At 45.1% G+C, this 22,656-nt stretch overlaps 1 protein-coding gene across 3 annotated transcripts in view; it reads right to left on the bottom strand.

Moving 5' to 3' along the window:
- Window positions 1–12,446, bottom strand: part of HDGFL2 (HDGF like 2) — an 85,507-nt gene extending 73,061 nt beyond the window's left edge. For 2 of the 3 annotated variants that reach the window (XM_033956254.1, XM_033956253.1), the window contains exons 1-6: window positions 12,200–12,442; window positions 10,834–10,910; window positions 10,599–10,737; window positions 10,074–10,262; window positions 362–478; window positions 81–155 (exon numbers count right to left, since the gene is read on the bottom strand). In XM_033956254.1, coding sequence (XP_033812145.1) covers window positions 81–155; window positions 362–478; window positions 10,074–10,262; window positions 10,599–10,737; window positions 10,834–10,910; window positions 12,200–12,271 — 669 coding nt within the window. In that variant the 5' untranslated portion in view covers window positions 12,272–12,442. Of the gene's footprint in view, window positions 1–80; window positions 156–361; window positions 479–10,073; window positions 10,263–10,598; window positions 10,738–10,833; window positions 10,911–12,199 lie in introns of all 3 variants that reach the window. The other variant, XR_004540430.1, reaches the window with a different exon arrangement.
- Between the last annotated feature and the right edge of the window lie 10,210 nt (window positions 12,447–22,656).

A 22,656-nucleotide genomic window follows, 5' to 3' on the forward strand; every position in this document is an offset into this window, starting at 1 on the left:
GGACATTTATTTACTGACTGCCTTTATGAGAGATTCACACAAGGTGGTGTACAGCATGTCATCTTGATGTGCTTACCTACCTTCTTTTGTTTCCTTCTACCAGCAGTCACTTTTCGTGGACCTCGGGACACTGTTTTCTTCTCTGGAGTGAAGTCCTAGAAAGGAACAAAAGAGAGCATCACTAAATGAATGCCTCTCCTTTGTGTCAGGAGACTGGTAAGCACAGCAGATTTACAGTTGGTAAAATGGCCAACTTGTGTTTGTTAACTCTAGAGATTATGGTAAATGGGGAGGGAGACCCACCAAAATTCCAGCCTCTGTTTCTACTGAGGTCTCTGTCCAGCAAGAAGTGAGAACACACCTGGTCACTGTTTTTCTCTGACCCTGAGGAACTTTCTGAATTCTCTTCAGATGCAGAGAGGCTGTCTTCCTGATCCCCTTCACTAGACGACTTCCGTACACGTTTTGTCACTGGTGGCTGAAAATAAAGAAAACATCTGTGCCATGGCTGTAACATATTTGTTATAGATGAATATACTATTTACTTCTTTATAGCAGTGAGAACTGAATAAAGCAATACTGATTGGTTTCCAATAAAACATGGTACCTGTTCAATTTGTACGATGAAACCATCTTCAGAAAATCAAATTTGGAAGGAGAGTGTATCGGTTTCAAAGTTGATGGCCAAAATATAAACAACCTGCGCTATGCAGATGATACAATGCTCATCACCAGCAACAAAGAAGAAATGTTGTATCTACTGAGAAAAGTCAAAGCCAAAAGTTATAACATGGGATTAGAACTGAACATAAACAAGATGAAGATCATGAACACGGAAAACGATGAAGATTTTGAGCTTGAAGGCGACAGAATAGAAGTTGTAAAGGATTTCAATCTCCTGGGCTCTTTTGTAAACAAAGAAGCAACTAACAGGGAGGAAATACTCCACAGAATAGCACTTGGTTGCTCTTCAATGAAGGCTCTCGATAAAGTATTCAAAGGCAAGGAGATAACATTCCAAAAGAAGATCAGACTTGTCCATACACTCATTTTCTTAGTGGTCAGTTATGGATGCGAAAGCTGGACAATATGGAAACAAGACAGAAAGAAGATTGGCTCATTTGAGGATTTTAGGCATGCCATGGACTGCCAGAAAAACTAAAAAATCGATTCTGGAAGAGATCAAACCGGCTTTGTCACTCGAAGCCCAAATGATGAAGTTATAACTATTTGTTCATACCATCAGAAGAGAGAGATCACTAGAGAAGGACATCATGTTTGGGAAGATCAAAGGAATCAGGCGAAGGCTGATTATCTATTCTCCTTAACTGTATCTTGGCTATTTATATTGTAAGCTATTTCGAGCAGGGACTGTTTTCTTCTTCTTTGTGACTCTGTGCAGCGCTGCGTGCATCTGGTAGCGCTACAGAAATAATTAATAGTAGTAGTAGTAGAAGAAGGCAACCTGCAATCAGATGGCTTAACACGTTGAAAACAATTATGGGGATGACGCTGGAGGACTAGCACAAAACAGATTTATTTTTAGATCTGCAATTCATCAAGTTGCTAGGACTAGAGCATGAGTAGATGATACCTAACAACAACAGCAACAACAACATAGCAGAATTAGAAAAGGTACACAGAAGGACGATGAAAATGATAAAAGGGATGGGACGACTTCCCTATGAGGAAAAGCTAAAGCAGTTAGGGTTCTTCAGCCTAGAGAAGAGATGGCTCAGGGGAGATATGATATAAAATACTGAGTGGAATGGAACGGGTAGATATGAAGGAGAAATTAGGTTCTTACCTACTAATTTTCTTTCTTTTAGACTCTCCAGACAGAGAGAAGATTATACCAGACCAAGCCCCTGTCCAGGCCAGCCTGCAAGAACTCCAAGATGTTAGGCAAAGAGGCGTGAAAGGAAATCACTGCTCAAAAATACACCAAACACACCCATAAACCCAAGAAGTGAAAAGCCTCCAGGATCCCAAGAGAGTATAGATCACTTATCTGAATAACCTAGGTGTTCCCTCTCAAGAGCCAAGCCGCAAGACAAAAGGGACCAGAATCGAACATTGGAATTGGACCTTGAGTCAGAAGGTCATAAGAACATAAGAATAGCCTTCCTGGGTCAGACCAATGGTCCATCAAGCCCAGTAGCCCGTTCTCACGGTGGCCAATCCAAGTCATTAGTACCTGGCCAAAATCCAAGGTGTAGCAATATGCCATGCTACCAACAATACAGGGCAAGCAGTGGCTTCCACCATGTCTTTCTCAATAACAGACTATGGACTTTTCCTCTAGGAACTTGTCCAAACCTTTCTTAAAACCAGCTACGCTATCCGCTCTTACCACATCCTCTGGAAATGCGCCACAGCCTCTAAGAAGGCGAACAGGATGCTAGGTATTATCAAGAAAGGTATTACAACCAGAACGAAAGAAGTTATCCTGCCGTTGTATCGGGCGATGGTGCAATCGCATCTGGAGTACTGCGTCCAATATTGGTCGCCGTACCTTAAGAAGGATATGGCGATACTTGAGAAGGTTCAGAGGAGAGCAACGCGACTGGTAAAAGGTATGGAAAACCTTTCATACGCTGAAAGATTAGAGAAACTGGGGCTCTTTTCCCTGGAAAAGCGGAGACTTAGAGGGGACATTATAGAGACTTACAAGATCATGTAGGGCATAGAGAAAAGTGGAGAGGGACAGATTCTTCAAACTTTCAAAAACTACAAGAACGAGAGGGCAGTCAGAAAAATTAAAAGGGGACAGATTCAGAACCAATGCTAGGAAGTTCTTCTTCACCCAAAGGGTGGTGGACACCTGGAATGCACTTCCAGAGGGTGTGATAGGACAGAATACGGTATTGGGGTTCAAGAAGGGATTAGTTAATTTCCTGAAGGAAAAGGTGATAGAAGGGTATAGATAGAGGATTACTATACAGGTCCTGGACCTGATGGGCTGCCGTGTGAGCGGACTGCTGGGCATGATGGACCCCTGGTCTGACCCAGGAGAGGCACTGCTTATGTTCTTAACTATTCTCTGAGTGAAAAAAAATTTCCTCCTATTGGTTTTAAGAGCACTTCCCTGTAACTTCATCAAGTGTCCCCTAGTCTTTGTAATTTTTGACAGAGTGAAAAATTGATCCATTTGTACTCGCTTAACTCCACTCAGGATTTTGTAGACTTCAATCATATCTCCCCTCAGCCATCTCTTTTCCAAGCTGAAGAGCCCTAACCATTTTAGTCTTTCCTCATACAAGAGAAGTTCCATCCCCTTTACCATCTTGGTCGCTCTTCTTTGAACCTTTTCTAGTGTCATTATATCTTTCTTGAGATAAGGAGACCAGAATTGAATGCAATACTCCAGATGAGGTCGCACCATGGAGTGTTACAGCGGCATTATAACATTCTTAGTCTTGTTAACCATCCCTTTTTTAAATAATTCCCAGCATCCTGTTTGCTTTTTTTAGCCGCTGCCACACATTGAGCAGAAGGGTTCATCGTATTGTCTACAATGATACCCAGATCCTTTTCTTTTGCGCTAACTCCCAAGGTGCATCCGATAACTGTGATTCAGGTTATTCTTCCCAATACACAATAAATTCCATCTGCCACTTAGACGCCCAGTCTTCCATTTTCCTAAGGTCCACCTGCAATTTTTCACAATCCGCATGCATTTTAATAACTTTGAATAGTTTAGTGTCATCTGCAAATTTAATCACCTCGCTCGGGTGAAGGGGGCAGCGGAAGAGGATCTGCCATGAGATGATGAATCAGATCCGTGTACCACGGGCACCTGGGCCAGTCCGGGACCACCAGGGTCACGCAACCGTGGTGCCGAGCAATGCAAAGAACAACTCTGCCCACAATAAACCAGGAAGCCCTCCACCAGCCAAGGCTATACCAGAACAGCCCGGCATCGACTGAAGAACCAGAGCATTTTGGCACTGACATTCATGGCCATCAGGTCCATGACCAGGCGATCCCAAGTCCGCACAATCAACCCGAAGACTGCGGGACTGAGACACCATTCTTTTAGATCTAGCATGTGATGACTGAGGAAGTCTGCCTGGACATTCTGCACTCCTGCTATGTGGGAAGCCGATATGTCCAGAAGAGGAGTCTCTGCTAATACCGTGAGCAGAGCAGCCTCCTGCGCCACTAGACGACTCCTGGTACCCCCCTTACGATTGACGTAGGTCACCGTCGTGGCATTGTCCAAGAGAACCCAAACAGACTTGCCCATCAACAATGTCTGAAATGATAGCAGAATATGATCAACCAGTATGCCTCCTCAAGATGACCAGCTGCCCTGAGCTGAGCGACAAAGACTCTGAACTCCCCAGCCAAGGAGACTGGTGTCCGTGAAAAGCACGGTCCACTGAGGCTGACTCAGACTCACTCCCTGCACCAGATTGAAAGAATGGAGCCACCAACAGAGACTGCGATGAACCCACCACCGAAGAGGAACGGGAGAGTCCATATCGTGTAACTGGGGCGACCACCGCAGCAGAGCATACTGAAGTGGGACATGTGAGCCTGGGCCCACCAAACTACATCTAGGGACCTGGAGAAAATCCTGCCCCCGAAGAAACCAGGAAGCCATAAGAAGATGAATCTGCGATTGCAACTTGATCACTCAGGCCTCCGGCAGAAAGACCTACCCCAAACTGGTGTCGAAGAGACCCCAAGGTACTCCAGGTGCTGAGACGGAGCCAACCGTCTCTTGGACAGGTTGACTACCCTGATCAACCAGTCGTCCAGATATGGGTGAACTAGAGTGCCCTCTTTGCGCAAGGCCGCCACCACGACCACCATAATCTTTGTGAACATCCACAGAGCCATAGCCAGACCAAAAGAAAGTGCACAAAACTGATAGTGCCGTCCCAGGAACCGCTGATGGGAAGTGCGAATCAGAACATGCACGTAGGCCTTCTTCAGATCGAGAGAGGTCAGGAATTCCCCCAGTTGAACCGCCAGAATGACAGATCTCAAGGTATCCATGCAAAAAGATGGAACTCAGAAAGCCCTATTGACCCCCTTCAGATCCAAGATGGGCCAAAAAGTCCCCTCTTTCTTGGGCACCACGAAGTAAATAGAATACCGGCCAGTGCAACATTCCTGAGGAGGTACTGGAACTACAGCTTTGAGATTGAGCAGCCTTTGAATCATCTGGCAAAAGGTCTACTTCTTCCATTCTGCCTGGCAAGGAGAAACGAGAAAGTGATCTGGCAAGGCATGGGAAAACTCCAGAACAAAACCGCTCTGAATCACCTCCAGGACCCATTGATCCGTTTTGATCTCGGCCCACCCCTGGTAAAACTTCCGTAACTGTGCACCCACCAGTGCCAGGGGAGGCACCAGCAAGGAGTCATTAGGCAGGGCAGGTGGTGAGGGTATCGGTGGAAGGATCACCCCTCCCCCAGACAGGCCCCCCCGAAAGGACTGCATACGCTGAAAGTAACGGCCATTGGGAGACCCAGCGGCAGGAAAAGAAGCTGCCCCACGACCAGGGCAGTATCTGCAGAAATCTGCAAACACCCCCAAGCAACACCATCCTGTGTAGGCGGGCAGGCACGGTCTTCAGGAAGACGGGGCACCTTAGAGTCCATTAAGGTCTGAACCAACTTGTTCAAATCCTCGCCAAACAAGAAAGACCACCCCGACATGGAAATTTCATCAACTTAGCCTTAGATGCCGCATTCACTGACCAAGCCCGGAGCCACAGGATACAACAAGCGGCCACCTCGAGAGCCATGGACTTGGCCAAAGCTTGCAACAGATCATACATGGCCATACATGGCATTTGAGAGATAAAAAGCACCTATCTAAATTTTAGTTACTTCCTGTTCCACCAAGATTCCTGGTCAAGGACACACTCGGCCCACCGAAAATAAGTCCGAGCAACTAAACTGCTACACATCACCGCCTGGACCGCTAGGGCAAAGACATCAAAACTCTGCTTAAGAAGATACTCCAACCTACACTCCTCAGAATCTCTCAAAGCTGAGCCGCCCTCAACCAGCACCGTATGCCGTTTTGCGATGGCCGAAACCACCACGTCCACCACTGGCGACTTCAAGGTATCCCTATACCCCTCCAGGATGGGATACAGGCGAGCCATAGAGAACACAAAACGAAAAGGCTAATCTGGCATCTTCCACTGCACAAGTACAATTTCCCGAATATCCTGATGTATAGGAAAAGAGCGGGAGGCTGAGTGGATCCCCCAAAGCAAGGGGTCCACCACATGCAGGGGCTCCTTCACATCTTCTTCGAAGCGCAACACCAAGGAAACCTCAATAAGCTCCTGGAACTCTTCCCGCTGAAAGATGCGCACCACAGAAGCATCCTTGCCAGCTGGCGGAACTAAAAAACCTCCATCCTCCAGAGAGGATCCTGGAGGTACATCAAGTGGTCCAGGTCCTCATCAAGCGAAAACTGCTCCCCGTACAAAAAATCATTGTCCCAAGAGACCCTTGGCCACTTGGACGAAAGATGATAAGATGGGGATGAAACCGTTGCCGAGGGGGGCCGAACCAGAGTGGACACAGAGGAGGGAAAAACCCCGAGACCCCAGTGGCTGAATCAGGACTCCCGGCCACCTGAAGATAAGACTTGCACAAGGCCAAAACAAAATTAAGGGAAAATCCCCTGGCAGCCCAATGGGACTCACTGCCAAAGCAGAAGACTCAGCAGAAACCTGCCCTGTCTCTCCAATACAGGGTGAAGGTCACCCGAGGCTGCAGACAAGATGGACGCGCTTCACACCAAAATTGGCACTAATCCCACCAAGAAAACACCCCCGAGGCCTGAACCGCTCCAGGAGCTAAAGCAGGCAAGCCAGTAGCAGCTGTAAGGGAGTCCCCAGCTGCTTCCCTGACTGTTGGAGACTGAGAGAATTCCCTTGTGGGCGGTGAGGAAGCCCAGGTTTCCCCGCTGTCATTTGCTGGCATGCGAGGCACTCGTGAAGGGGATCCCTGGACGCCGGCACCCAAAGCCAACGAGGATTTCCCTTCACAGCGGCCGGCACACTGCGAGCACAGGCCAGCTGCATCGACCTCGTGTCTGGAGCACAATGAACACTTTTACCCTTTAAAAGTGCTCATTGCGCAATACACAACCTAGCTGAAATAAAAGGTGCCGGTTAAGAATAAAGATACACGTACACTAAATAGAGGGCTCTCTTTAGACCGGCACTGCCTCAGGATTTATTTTTTTCAGAACAGACTCCACTGGCTCTTCAAGATATATGCCTTGCCGGTATTGGTGGCAATTTACAGCTGAGGCACCTCTACAAAATTTGGGGAGGTGGAGGAAACAGAGGGAGGGACTCAACTCATGACTTGTCGAGTGTGACACCCCCGAGGTCAGACAGACCCCTGAAAGGGTCCCTCCAAGCTCAGTCCAGCACCAGACGGGGACAAGAAGGCCACTAAACAAATTCCAACAGTCCTACACTGACCAAGGGAAAACTAACAGCTTACCACACCTGCTGGAGACTGAGAACACACTAGTTATATTAGGGGGAAGCACAGTTACTTGTATTACAGACAAAAGTTTTGTCTCAAGTCTCTACCTGCAGGACATGATGAGCTATTACCCAGTGAACTGTGCTGGTCTGGAGAGATGCTAAAGAAAATAAGTTTTATTTTTCTATCCTGTATTTACAGGTAAGTTCAAGATGGATTACAACACTCCAAATGCAATAGTTCAGGCCCAGAGAGCTTACAATCTAAATGGGTACTAAAGGCAACAGGACATAAATAACTTGTCCAAGGTCACAAGGAGTGCTAGTGGGAGAAATGGGATTTGAAACCAGTCTTCCTGGTTCTCCAGTCTTTTGGTAGCTGGGAAGCTGAAGTGCTCAACATGCTAAGAGAAGTGATCTCAACTTAGCATTCCTACATAAAAAGATTTCTCATTATCTCACACAAGTTTATTATAGGAACTAGGGAGTTGTGTATATTATAGCTCTAGATCCATTGGCATCATTTGATGATTTATCAGGAGTGATACAAAACTCATGTAAAGAGAAAAAATAAATCCTGAATATTGGGAGGGCAGTTTTCAAAGTGTAATGTAGCCTGTTTGAAAATTACCTTCACCCAATCCACCTACAGAGCACATAGCCTTTCAAGATATGTGCGATATTAGCTGGGTTAACCCTTTCAGGACCAAGGGACATATTTGTCCCATAACTTTAAAATCCTATAAATTTTGATTGGGATAGTCTACAGTTCTAAATTTGATATGTACGGATTCCATATGATACTGCCTTTATGTAAACAAACTGGTTCCGACATTCATTCATTAGCGTCGTTGCCAGATTGACGAGAAGATTCACTTGCCACACTGTCCATAAGCCAGAAGTTTGATTTTTTTTTAAAAAAATAATGATATTTCACAAAAAAAATCAATTTTTTGGCATCTGCAAGACCTTTTTACCATAAAAATGTCGTCAAAACCACAAAAATTGGCCTACGATCCTTATGGTCCTGAAAGGGTTAACAAGAAATGCTCATAGGAGTATTTAAAGCTGGGTTTTACTAAGTAGAGTAAGAGCATTTTACCACAGGTTGATGAAGTAAATGCTCCGATGCTTATCTATCTAATATAATAAAACGCTAGGCCGCGCATGCGCACTCCCATCTGCGTGCACCCGTTTTCTGTGAGCTGTAGGGCACCGCAGGTAGGAGTGCGCATGCGCGAAGTTCTCTCTCTCCCTCCCCCCCCAGGCAGATGTCGACCGCGGTGGCCCGAGTCGGATGTCGACTGTGGTGGCTGCTGGCCGCAGCGGCTGTCGGCAGCTGCAGGCCGCCGCGGCCAAACCCGGACAGCATTTTAAAATAAGTTTATAAACGATGGCTTTTCAACCCCCCCACCACCACCACCGACACCGCCGACGCCGCAATACCTTTTAAAACCCTCCCTCCCAGCTTTGTGCTTAAGGCCTGGCTTCTTCGGGCAGCAGCAGTGTTTAAAATTCGATGCTATTGCCGCCTTTACGCCTTCCTCTCTGGCGGGTCCTGCCTACTTCATGTTTTCATGAAGTAGACAGGACCCGCCAGAGAGGAAGACCTGAAGCCGGCAACCGCAATTAATTATAAATACTGCTGCTACTGCTGCCCGATGAAGTTGAGGGAGGAAAGGGAGCAGAAGGGGAGAGAATGGTAGGGCATGGAGTTAAGGAGGAAGGTATGGGGAGGAGGAAAATACTGCACAGGGAAGTGGGGTGGGAGGGAAATGCTGCAGCACATGGAAATGGAGAGGCAGAAAAGGGGTTGATGGACAGGGGAAGAGGTGCTGATGGACAGGGGGAGCAGAAAAATGAAGACAGGCCTACTGCTGGACAGGGGGAGCAGAAAGGTGATGATGGACAGGGGGAGGTAAAACAAAGGGAGAAGGGCTTCTGCTGGATAAAGTGAGCAGTGATGGGGTGGTGGAGGACACAGGGGAGGTAAAAGGAAGGGAGAATGGACAGGGGGAGCAGGCAAGGGGTGGTAGTGGACAGCCAAGGAAAAAAAAAAAGAGACAGAAATACAGAAAGTGGCTAAGGAGAGAGAAAAAAAATAAAGACAGACACATATATTTTAGCACCCGTTAATGTAACGGGCTATAAGACTAGTAGGAAATAATAAGCACTGGAGCATTTACCTCACTAGCCTGCAGTAAAATGCTCTTATGCTGCTTAGTAAAAGGATGCTCCATGTTCACTAACACTTTATACCAGCTAATTTTCAAATAGCTAGAAAGGGCAAAAGATCTTCATAATTAGGCAGCCTCTTGAAAATTGTATCCAGCATGGCTAATCTGTGCAACTGCAGCAATTATAGACATCCTGCTGTAAATAAAACTGAATATAGATCTACTGAAATGCTATCAGACAATTAATCAGACAAAGATTTGGTTTAAGCACTGTCTTTGTGGTTGCAAACTTTTTTTTTAACCTGCAGAGTAAGCTGGAACAAGCCTCTTTCTTCATCCTCATATTTAAATAATCCATCAAACTGAGGGCTCTTCAAATAAGAGAGAGTTAGACTGTTTTAAAGACAACAAATAAACCATACCTTCAGGGCTGATGCTTTTCGCTTTGCTCCACTAGGCTCACTTCCCTTATCCGACTCATTGTCATCCTCATCACTGCTTTCCGCTTTCTTAGGTACTGGTGTGACTGCGACTATTCCTTCTTCTTCAGCCATGTCACTGCCCACCATGGGCTCGCTGTCAGGAACCTCACTGTCAGATGAGCTCACTTCCTAATGGCAGAAAGTTAACAAAGGAAACAGAATCACTAGTAAAGTTCAAGAGCAGTTCTTTTCTTTTAAGTAGGTGGCTAAATGAAGCTGGAAACAGGAAATAAAACATCCATAACAACAAAGAGAGAGAAGAGACAGAAGTGAGAATAAGGAAGAAAGACAAAGAAAAGCGTGGACAATGCAATAAGTGATTTTCAAAATTACATAAATACAAAGAGAAAGAATGACAACATTTAAAAAAAGGTGGGGTAGCAGATTGAACAATAAAAAGCAGTTAACAGAAGAACCAAGGAGAGATGCAAGTTTCCTATCTTTGCAAAGCAAAAACACACTCACTTGGGGAGCCGTGTAGCTGGCGTGGGGGTTATTCTGAATTTCCCATAATCCCTCATTAAAGCCTTTTCTCTTGTTTGGTTTGCCATACTTGTCTTTGTACTTGTCATAGAGAAACAGGTCTTTGTGTCCCAAGAAGGCTCTGGGAAAATTAAACACAGCCAAGACCACAGTGAGACTAGGAATGCTATACCTCAAAGATATGATATAGAGCAGCCTGCAAAAGACATGAACTTACGTTTCATGGGTGCCAAAAAAAAATATAGGGTACTTGTTGGGAGGAGGCTTCACTGCTCCATCAGCAATGTCATCAATCTAAAAGTAAAATAAATTAGTAAAATCTTCAGTAGAATTAACATTTTCTTTATTAATCATAATATAATAATAAACATTAACAAGAAAATGATTCAGACATACTGTTTTGAGATACAAGAAAATGTTTCTGTGTTGTCTCATAGCTAGGTTATTTTACCAGCAGGGCAAACTTCTTCATTAGCACCGGGACCATGAGCATCCACACAGCAGCACCCATCTTCTCCCCCCCCCAACCCACTGGTATCAGCACCAGGACTGTGAGTTTCCCCACAGTAGTGTTCTCCCCCATCATAAACAGGGCCTTAAGCTTCCTAATAGCAGTGTACTACCCACCTATATCAGTACTGGGGCCATGAGCTTCTCAGAGAATTGCCTCTCAGTATCAACACCAGGTCACAAGCTTCCTCACAGCACAGCCCCAAATCCATCAGCACCAGGGTTGTGAGCATAAGAACATAAGAATAACCTTACTGGGTCAGACCAATGGTCCATCTAGCCCAGTATGCTGTTTCCAGTCATGGCCAATCCAGGTCACAAGTACCTGGCTGTGGGCGGTGAGGGAAGCCCAGGCTTCCCCGCTGTCATTTGCTGGTGTGCGAGACACTCGTGAAGGGGATCCCTGGACACTGGCACTCAAAGCCAACAAGATTTCCCCTTCACAGCGGCAGCACACCGCGAGCATATCAGCTCCCTGAGCCGTGAGCTTCCTCACAGCGGTGCCCCCTCACCATATCAGCTTCCCGGGCTGTGAGCTTCCTCACAGCGGTGCCCTCTCGCCATATCAGCTTCCCAGGCTGTGAGCATCCTCACAGCAGTGCCCTCTCCCCATATCAGCTCCCCGGGCTGTGAGCTTCCTCACAGCGGTACCCTCTCCCCATATCAGCTCCCCGGGCTGTGAGCTTCCTCACAGCGGTGCCCTCTCGCCATATCAGCTTCCCGGGCTATGAGCATCCTCACAGCAGTGCCCTCTCCCCCATATCAGCTCCCTGGGCTGTGAGCTTCCTCACAGCGGTGCCCTCTCCCCATATCAGCTTCCCGGGCTGTGAGCATCTTCACAGCAGTGTCCTCTCCCCATATCAGCCCCAGGGCTGTGAGCTTCCTCACAGCACTACCCCCTCCCCATATCAGCCCCTGGGCCGTGAGCTTCCTCACAGAAGTACCCTTTTCCCCAATCAGTATTAGGGGCATGCACTTCCTCACAATTGTGTCCTACCCGTTCGCAAGAGGAGCCCTGCAAAACAAATCTTACTACAGCGGCCCCTCCTCCACCCTCCCAGTCCCCTTCTCACCCTCGCCGGCCAGTGCGGGTATCCCTTCATCTTGGCGAAGACTAGGTCTCCAGCTTTGAAGATGTGCGGCATGGTAGAGGCGATGCTGTGCGTGACTCTGACAAGCTCCTGAGCCGTGCGTGGTGCCGCCCGCTGCCAGCTCCCTCAAGGCTACACTCAGAAAAATAATAAAATTAATTTAAAAAAAAAAAAAATTAAAACGAACCCGCAGGCCGCACACACAGGCCCGCCGACGGGGACTACAAGCAACTGGTCCTGAGAAGACAGGAAGTCCCACCCCTCCCCCGGTCCCGCCGCTGCCCGCCCTCGCGCGTTTGTTGGCGGAGAGTCTGCCACTTCTCAGGGGTAGGTTGTCATTCAAGGGCTGGAGGGAGAGGGGCGGAACAAGAAGGAAGCAGTTGGTCAGAGGCGTGCGACTGGTGTTTTTGTTTAATCTAGTTACCCAAATCTGTTCTGCGAATCCTTAGAATCAGTATATGCACATTTTATTTCTGTATTTTCTTATAAACACTTGCAACCCCGAATGCTGTAAAAGTGCTATACATTTAGGTGCAGTAGGTATTTGAATATGCATTAAATATATTTATGCACATTCATAGTAGATATCCTGAACTGAGGTATGGGTAGTCCTGATCTAACTTTTCTTTACTGCAGCGGTGTGTAGGGTTTGTCTGAGATAGAATATAGATGGATGAATCAAAGGGGTACCGATAAAGTATAGGGCTGCATGTATGCAGTAAACATAATAACGAGTGGGGTGGAAGGGGGATGCATAGGATTTGCAAGCGGGGAATGTACAGTAAACGCGGAATGGGATAACATTCTGTTTTAAGAGGGTGAACAGAACTGAGAGCTATATGCTGGTGATGTCATCCGATGGCACAACGGATGGATAAGCGGTACTGCAGTTTAAAAAAGGACTAAAAGCCAGCCCCCTACCACAATGCCCACACCTTTCTTCTTCATTCTATTCTATCTGCCTTTGCAAAATGTTGAGTGTCTGACTCTCCTCCATTTTTTTTTGGGTTGGGGTCTGTTCAAAAGTGTATGCTTGTTGCTCTTCTTTCCATTTTCTTTCCCCATGTGGACACTACAAACTGGCTGTCAAGAAGATCTGCCCTTCTGAGGAATGTTTGCAGAACACACAGAATTCCAGCCATAGGGAAGCACATGAAAGGAAAGGGAACTAGGATGCACAGAATAGATTAAAAAAATTATATAAGGAAAGGGTTAAATAAGGACCATGTACATTTAACAGGAAGAAATAATATAAGACAATAATCCATGGGATAGTTGTGGGGGATGTAAGGGTAGCCAGGAAAACTGTTTACATTCTTGCCAGGATAAATCACATGTGGACTTCAGGAATTTCAATCAATTGGTCATTCATATGTAAAAGTGAGCTCATTGCTAAGAAGAACCCTCACTTGCTGTACTGAGTATGCAAGCAGAACATATAGTACTGAAATAATAGTGCTTCATCACACTATTTATTTATTTTAGTATTTATATTCTGCTTATAGCCTAAGCGGTTTACATTCAGGTACTCAAGCATTTTTCATATCTGTCCTGGCAGGCTCACAGTCTACCTAATGTATGGGGTGCATTCCAAACTGTCTTCTGTATTCACAACAAGCAATGTCCTGCATATATAGCAAAAAAAAAAAAAAAACTAATAATGTGTTACTTCAGGAACCATACTGATCAAAATCTGAAGCAGGGATGTATAAAGGGAGGTGCAGCACACAAAGCTGGACTAAGGTTATCTGAAGCTATATCAGCAAACAATCAGCTATGCACTTACCCTCATCCCTACCCCTACAAGGGTGGCTCTAAGACTCTACTTGTTCGACATCTACCCTTCTCTCCTGTAGTCCTACATCTCTCACATTTCTCCTTCCTCTCTCTAAACCCCCCCCCCCCCTCCAGTGGCCAGCAACTCCCCTTCTCTAAACTCTAAACCCCTAGGTGGCTAGCATCTCCCCTTTCCCTTTATAACCCCTCTCAAGATGCCCAGCTTCTCTCCCCCCCTTACACAGATAGTCAACAGCTCATATATCCTTCCCCAACCTCACCCCCACAGCCCCTTCTACCTCCTCTGGCCCAAAACCTACAAAAGATTGAGCCACTGTGTGGTCCATATAACTCAAGTGCTGCCATGTCCACTTCCCTTCGAAAGAAAGCCTTCCTTGGAGGTAGGCAAACAGCAGTGCTTCAGCGCAGCCTGTGCTTAGAGAACCTATGCAACACTCACTGTTCTTTATGCTTTGGACCGGAACAAGACTGTTTAGGAAGAGATAGGGGTTGTGGCCTCAGGATCTCTCATGTGCTAGAGCTATATTAACACTCCTCAAATTCTGCCATCTTAGTTGGATGCCTAGTCCACCTAATGGCAGGTCCAGCCCAGGCAATACAGAACAGTAGACTATGAACAAGATGGTTTACAGCAAGCACAGAAAAAAAGGTAAAATAAACAAATGCAGATTCCGTTACAACTAAAAAAACATTACACATCTTGTTGATACTATGATGTGCTAATTCAGAAGGCCTCTATACAAAAAGGCACAATAAGGTAGCATGGCTTATCCACTGGAAATTGTATAAATACTTATCATTGGTTTACAATTAAAATATTTAGAACAAAACCTTAAGAGAATTGTGGAGAATGAAGAGGTTATCATCACTTAGGTCATTCTGGTTCCAACTGACAAGAAGACTGATACAGTGGTAAAGGAGACCAATACAAGAAGAGCACTGTTAACAGAAGACATGTCTGTACCAAGTGACAATTCTGTACAACTCATGGTTATGCTGTTCTCCAGCTGGAGGATGCATAGACTAGATCAATACAGTTTTCTGCACAAGGTATCTGGAATATATCTGTTTAGCCAGTAATATTACAGAGTAGGAGATGATGAAAGCGAGTAGTGATTAAAATCCCTTATATGCATGCCCTAGGGTGACACATAGAGCTCACTCTTATGACTCAGACACTTGAGAGCAAATGATTTGGCCTGCAGAACTCTCCCCAGTAGGATCAACTTTCTCAGATTTGTGAAAGCAAAGCTAATTTTTCATTGCAGAGCATTTGATAAGCATAAGGAAAACATAACTTTCTAAAATGGGAATGAAGTAGCCTATTTAATAAATGAAGAAAGACTTTTCATTCAATATATGCATGAATTGCCAAAATTAATGTGCAGGTACTGCAAACCCTATGTTAACTGCTGGGAGCATTTCCAGTATCACTCTATACAATTTTTGGCAGAGAAGTCTTTGTCACCTGTTAATGACACTGCAGATAGTCCAGCATAGTTAGCTACACTTATTCAACTAGCACTAACTGCTCGCATTATCTGCTTTTAACAGTTTATGCACAGTGACATATGCACGTTTTATTTATTATTTAGATTTAGCTCACGCCTTTTCAGTAGTAGCTCAAGATGAATCAATGTTTCACAAGCACTTCATTGCCAGTCAGGTTTTCAGGATATCCAAAATGAATATGCATGAGATTTGTTTGCTTGCATTGCCTCTATTGTATAAAAATCCCTTTCATACATATTCATTGTGGATAAGTTACAGGGAAATACTTTTAAAACCAATAGGAGGAAAAAAAAAATTCAGTCAGAGAATTTTTAAGCTCTGGAACGCATTGCCAGAGGTTGTGGTAAGAGCGAATAGCATAGCTGGTTTTAAGAAAGGTTTGGACAATTTCCTGGAGGAAAAGTCCATAGTTTGTTATTGAGAAAGACATGGGGGAAGCCACTGCTTGCCCTGAATCGGTAGCATAGAATGTTGCTACTCCTTGGGTTTTGGCCAGGTACTAGGGACCTGGATTGGCCACTGTCAGAATGGGTTACTGGGCTTGATGGACCATTGGTCTGACCCAGTAAGGCTATTCTTATATTCTTATGATATTCAAAATTTACCTTACTAGAAAGGGAGTACTCCAGGACTGACGTGGGAAACACTGAGATTAATTACTTTCAGGTACACTTGATATTTCCCTGCCCCAGGTAGCATACTAGCTCTTCTGCCTCTGCTGAAGAAGCAGGCAAAAGCTTGGCTTTTCTCCCCAGCTCCTAATCAGAGCTGATTTTAGATATGCTGGGGCCCAGGACTGAAATTAAAGATGGGGCCCCCGATCCCCTCTCCTCCCCACCTACCATTACTACCACACATAAAACAACTGGAGGGGCATTTTCAATAGTGCATTTAAGTCCAACTTTGGATGTTTCCCACAAGACATCCAAAAGTCAAGGCAGGGAAACATCCATTTTCGAAACTGCTAGACGTACACATTTTTTTTTAATGACCTATTTGGACGTCTTAACCCTTAGGACATCTAACTTTATTGGCCATTTTTAAATACAAAAACGTCCATGTTCAAAATGTCCAAATCAAGTCCATTTGGATGTGGGAGGGACCAGCATCTAATGGATCGGCCACACAGACATCCCAGTAGAGCAGTGAGACTCCTTAGGGGGCACTGCTGTGACCTTCACATAAAGGATGCCAAGTACATATTTCGCCACAAACCCCTTTTTGGTGTATGGTGAGCCTTCTAAAACTCCCCCCAAAACTACTATACCCACCTGTCTACCACCCTTATGGTTGCAGATGTCACCTATATGGCAGAACAGTACGTTTTGGGTAGGTTTTGATGGGATCTCACTTTCCCCCATAAATGTAGTGGTTAGAGTGGCTTATGAACTTGAATCCTTCTCTCTATGGTTCACTAGCCCACAAACCAGGCTACTTAAGACATCTGTGTGCTGCTTTACTAGGCTTTCCCATACCAGGTACTGCTGTTCTAGAGACAGGTATGTACTGTTTCATGTACATCTTTGGGGGGCGAGAGGAGGTCAGTGACCACTGAGGGTATGTGGGGGCATAATTTAATCTCTCCAGTGGTCATCTGGTCAGTTTGGGTACTTTTATTGGCCCTTATTCGCTTTTAAAAACAGGTCTAAAGCCAAACGTCTAAATCAGTGTCTCGCAAACTTTCTCAAGCCAGGGCACACTAAAGGTAGTGGCCACGGCTTGAGGCACCCAGAAGTGCACAGACATCTTTCCCAGTCTCTGGCTGCAGTTCCTTCTGTCTGTGCTCTTAACTATGTATCCAGGGCCACCTTATCCATTTACTGTTTTCTCTCCTTCACTTTCTGCCATACATCCATCTGTGATCCAAACAGACCAGGGATTTTAAGTTACAATCCACTTGAGAGGAACTAATAAATTAAAAATGGAACAAAAGAACAAAATATCCCCCTCTCATCAATGCTTGGCAAGTCTCTCAAATTGTTATCACCAAATAACACTTAAAGTCTTTTAAAATATTAAGGGGCTCATAATCGAAAGAGAAAAACGTCCAAAAACCGGCCTAAGTCAGCACTTGGACGAACATTGTCAAAATACGTCCAAGTGCCGATATTGAAGAATACCCCAGTGGGAATTGATGGTTTGCTTGATCTTAAATGCGTTATGTGAATAGGGGAGAACACACACAATAGGCGTCTCTCTAGTCTTAGCTGCTGGAGTTAATAAGATGTCCCGCTGAGTATACAACGCTCTCTTGTATGACTTTTTAATTACAAAATTAGGATACCCCCATTCCTTGAAGCAATCATTTATCTCCTCAGCTCTCTCCATTAATTCTTGTAAAACCAACAAATGCGCTATTTTTACCAAAAATTATATCCGCTGAGGGGATAGCTCCATTTTCTGCAGATGATATTGTAGACAGGTTTGTATTGGCGAACATATCAGCAGGATCATCACACAAGTACTAGAAGCCCCACTAGTACAACACTGGATCGTTGTATGCGCGCATGCACCCTTCTGCTGGTTACGGATCACACAGGTAAGAGTGCGCATGCGCACTTAGCATTTTATTATAGTAGATGAGTCAAGATGACAGTTTTTGCATGCTAATTGTCATATAGCATGATGTTTGTTACGTGGGTTGTATGTGCCTGATGTCCCCATGTGATGACGTTGGTCCATCAGCTGTTATTTGAAAGAGATTCACAGCATTCTTTTTGCCATTAAAACTAGTGGAGGAAGGAAACCTGTGGGTTATATCTTTAAACCGCTTGGTATTTTTTGGTGAATGCCTTTTGTAAAGCTATGATTTTTGTTATGAAACTTAAAAGTCAGTGCATTCTAAATAAATGGACTTTTTAAAAAAATTTTGTGCTTCAGAGACAAAACCACCTTTGATATAATGTTTTGAATTAAGGTTTTGGTTCCCTGACGCAGGATCGAAATAGGCCACGTCGGAACCTGCAATTTAAGATAAGTTTGTTATTTTGAACTCCTAGCATTATGAGAACGTGATTGACTGTGGGTACACAGCATATTTAAATACTTGATATCAACTGAAATATATTGAATATGCAATGATTGGGTGGTGAGGCAACATTCTTGGGGTTCGCTCCTTGTTTTTGCCTCCATGTCTCTGAGCACATGTTTCATTATAAGTTGATATGATCTTAAAAAAAAAAAAACAACAGCTGAGCATAGTAGAGTGATTTTACATCAGTTTTGCTATATCAGGAAGTTGAAAAGATTAGCTTTTTATATTAGTTTTGTTTGCAGTGTGCAGTGCATCAGGCCTTTCACATACATACACAATTTTGAAAAAAATACGTCTTTTAATATTTAAAAAAGCCTTTAAGTGTTATTTGGTGATACCATAACATAACATAATTTTATTCTTATATACCGCCATAATCAAACAATTTCTAGGCGGTTTACACAGAAGAAGGCTGGATAATCAGTGAAATACAGATAATTAAAATACAAGTTTCTTAAATATGTTCAATGTAAAATTTTGTTAACAGTAATATCCACATTTAGGAAATGAATTTATCAAACAACGCTGACTTAATTACTTTTCGAAATGCACCATAAAACAGCATAACTCCACCAATACAATTACCCCACCAGGACTGCTGCTTACTTGCTTGAAATGCAAGAGTCCTATCCAAAAAGTCTTGTATCTGCAGCTAGTAATTTTTAGATAAGCAAATAGATTGGAATTCCTAGTTATCCTCATTGATTTGTATAACACAAAATGAAATAAAAGGTAAGTTGGGGCAAATCCCCAAACCAGCTTAAAACAGATGCAAGATAATTTGAATAGTACTCGTGCCTCCACCGGGAGCCAATGTAGCAGTCTGTAGCAAGGACTAATATGGTAATTTTTCTTCAACCTAAATATAAATCGGAAAGCCGTATACTGTACTATTCTCAATTTTCTCAGGATTTTCTTTGGAGCTCCCAAATAAACAATATTGCAGTAATTCAGTATGGATAAGACTAGTGCCTGCAGGAATAGTCTAAAGGATAGAGGATCGAGGATAGATTTGAGAGACTTGCCCAGCATTGATGAGAAGGGGGTATTTTGTTCTTTTAATACATCCATCTTTAGCATTAACTTTTAACATTAGACTTTCTTCCATTTTTTTGCTTTCTTCTCAAAATCTACTTTTCCATGCCTTCCCTTCCCATCTATCTATGTATACCATCTCCTCCCTCTTTCTTCTCCCCTACTCCCATTTCCTCTTATCTCTTTCCTGTCGCACCCATTGCTGTACACCATCTCCTTCCTCTGTCTCCCCTTCTCCTCCATCCCTATGCACCATCTCAGTCCTCTCCCATGGTCAGACATCTCTGTCTTCGCCCTTCCCCCTCATATGGTCTAGCATCTTTCTCCTCTCCTTCCCATAGCCTAGAATCGTTCTCCTCTCCCATGATTTGACATCTCTGTCTCCTTCTCTCCCTCCTCCCGAGGTCTATCATATCTCCCCTCTCCTTTCTACGGTCTGGCATCTCCTCTCTCCACTCCTTTCCTTCCATTCTGTGGTCTAGCATTTCTCTCTCTCTCCCCTTCCCATTTCCAGTGGTCTGACATCTCTCCCTTCTTTGGGTCATCTCTCCTCCCTTCCTCCTCTCCACCACTATGATGTCTAACAATTCTCCCTCTTTCTTCCTTTCCCCATAAACATCTCTCTTTCCCTTTCACGCCACATACCTATGTCCAACAATTCTCAGTTCCTTTTCCCTCCCCCACCGGCAGCATTTCTTTCTCTCCCTTCCCACTACTCCACCTGTGCAGCATCTCTCTTTTCCTCCTTTCCTAACCACCCCCAAGCCTGTTCATTTGTCCTGTCCCAACCCTCTCCCAGTATGTGCAGTATCTGTCATTCCCAACTCCCTGAGTAACTGCCTTCCCAACCCCCTGCACCCAGCCTCTCCCTGCCAGGCTCCAAGTACCCAGCCACCTCTCCTCCCTCCTCCATCAGTCTCTGCACCCAACCCCCTACTCCTCCTCTGCCAGGCTCTGCACCCAGCCACCTCCTCTGTCAGACTCTGCACCTAGTCCCCTCTCCTTACATCTCCCCCGCCAGACTCTGCAACTAGCCCTCTTCCCTTTCTCCCTCCCCTGTCAGGCTCTGCACCCAGAACCCTTCTTTCCCTCCCTCCCCTGTCAGACTCTGCACTCAGCCCCATCCCCTCCCCTGTCAAACTCTGCACCCAGCCCCACCCCCTCCTCTGCCAGGCTCTGCACCCAACATGATCTGATCGGAGGATGATTGGCATAGAGGTTAGTGAATCGGGTCAGTACACGATCGCAAACACGCCCTAGAAACCTAAGCCTGGAACAAACTTATCTTTTCTTTTTCCCTACTGCTGGTAATTCCTGAAAGGAGTATGTTTTGTTTTCATACTTTTGAATTCAACTTTAAAAGACTGGGTTTTTTTTCTCTGCTAGCTCAGCATTGATTAGCCACACAGGTGAAAACTCAAGGGCTGCTAGAAGCCAGGACTGAGATAAGCTCACTCCTGCTGGGAAAGGAATGAGACTAGTATTTGCAGTAAAGCTTAAGTGCTGGAAATTGAAGTTGTGCAGGAGAGCACAAACACAAACAATCCGGAAAGACTGTTTAAAGTTCTGGGGTTTTTTCTTCTATGCCTGCTGAGGCACTTATATATTGTGGAGCATTCTGACACTGTTTGAATCTTGTTTTTCTTCTTGTCTCACAAATTGCTTTTGTGAGACATTTTGGTTTTTGTTTCTCATAAATAAATTTTTGGAAAGTGGTTGTGCACTGTTGTCTCTCTGGTCTCCCAAAAATCCCTGTGCAGCTCATAATGGCCCATAGGATAACATGACCATTTATTTTTTTCATCAAAATGGGACATCTATTAATATTCAATCCCGCCCCCAACCCCGCCCTAGCCACACCCCCAATCCCACCCTAGCCCCACCCCAGCTCCGCCCCCAATTTCTTCCATTCATTTTTATGTACACATAATATCTTATTAATTAATAATGGTAACCATAAAATTTTTTTAAAAACCACAAAGCACACTATACGCAGAAAAAATGTTAATTATTTATATTTGGGGGGTCACCTTACCATAGGAGCCAAATTCCTGTCACAGGTAGCTCAAAGCCCATTGCTCTGAAGGTGCCTATGACAACATCTCAGCAGTAGTGCCTCAGGGTTGTGCACTGCAACTCTTTTTAACATCTTTATAATTCCTTTGTATATCTTGTTAGGGACTATTGGGATTGATTATAGGATCTACTAGTCTTTTAGCCCGTTACATTAATGGGTGCTAGAATATATGTCTGTCTGTCTTTCTGTCTCCCTCCCTGCCCCTGTGGCTTTCTTCCTTTCTTTCTGTCTCCCTCCCGCTGTCTTTTTACTTTCTCCCTCCCTCCTGCTGTCTGTCTGACTTTCTTTCTATCTGTCTCTCTCTCTCTGTCCCCTATGCAGCAGCAGCATTTCTCTCCCCCTCCCCCACTTCCCTGTGCAGCAGCCACAGCAGCATTCCCTCTCCCTCCATTTCCCTGTGCAGCAGCATTTCACTCTCCCCACCCCTTCCCTGTGCAACAGCAGCAGTATTTCCCTCCCCCTACACGTCCCTGTGTATCAGCAGCAGCATTTCCCCCTACCCCCTTCCCGCGGTCTGGCCTCCTCCCTTAGTCCCTTGCCGCCCCCCTTCCCTTTCTGTGGTCTGGCCGGCTCCCTTAGTCCCTTGCTGGAGTTTATTTTTAAGTTTAAAGGTGCCGCCGCGGCTCCTCTCACGATCACCGCCTGCGTCGGAAGCCTTCTCCAATGCAGGTGTGGCAGCGGCAGATTTTAAACTTAAAAATAAACTTTGGCCAGCTGAAAGGGAGCCAGCAAGACCGCACATCACCTTGGGGGTCTGCGAGAGAGGGACCGTTGTATGCACGCATGCGCACTCCTGCCGGCCACGGACCTACGGATCATGCAGGTAAGTGTGCACATGCACGCTTAGCGTTTTATTATAGTAGATGCCAGTGTTCTTCAATGCAAGGCCCCCCTAGAGATCTCTGGAGTGGCCCTCATTGTCATTCTGATTTTTCCCCAATATTCTCTGCTTCTGTATCCAAGCTTAGGTCAGAAAGTGGGAAG

This window comes from Geotrypetes seraphini, chromosome 8 (assembly GCF_902459505.1).
Source record: "Geotrypetes seraphini chromosome 8, aGeoSer1.1, whole genome shotgun sequence".
NCBI classification, from domain to species: Eukaryota; Metazoa; Chordata; class Amphibia; order Gymnophiona; family Dermophiidae; genus Geotrypetes; species Geotrypetes seraphini.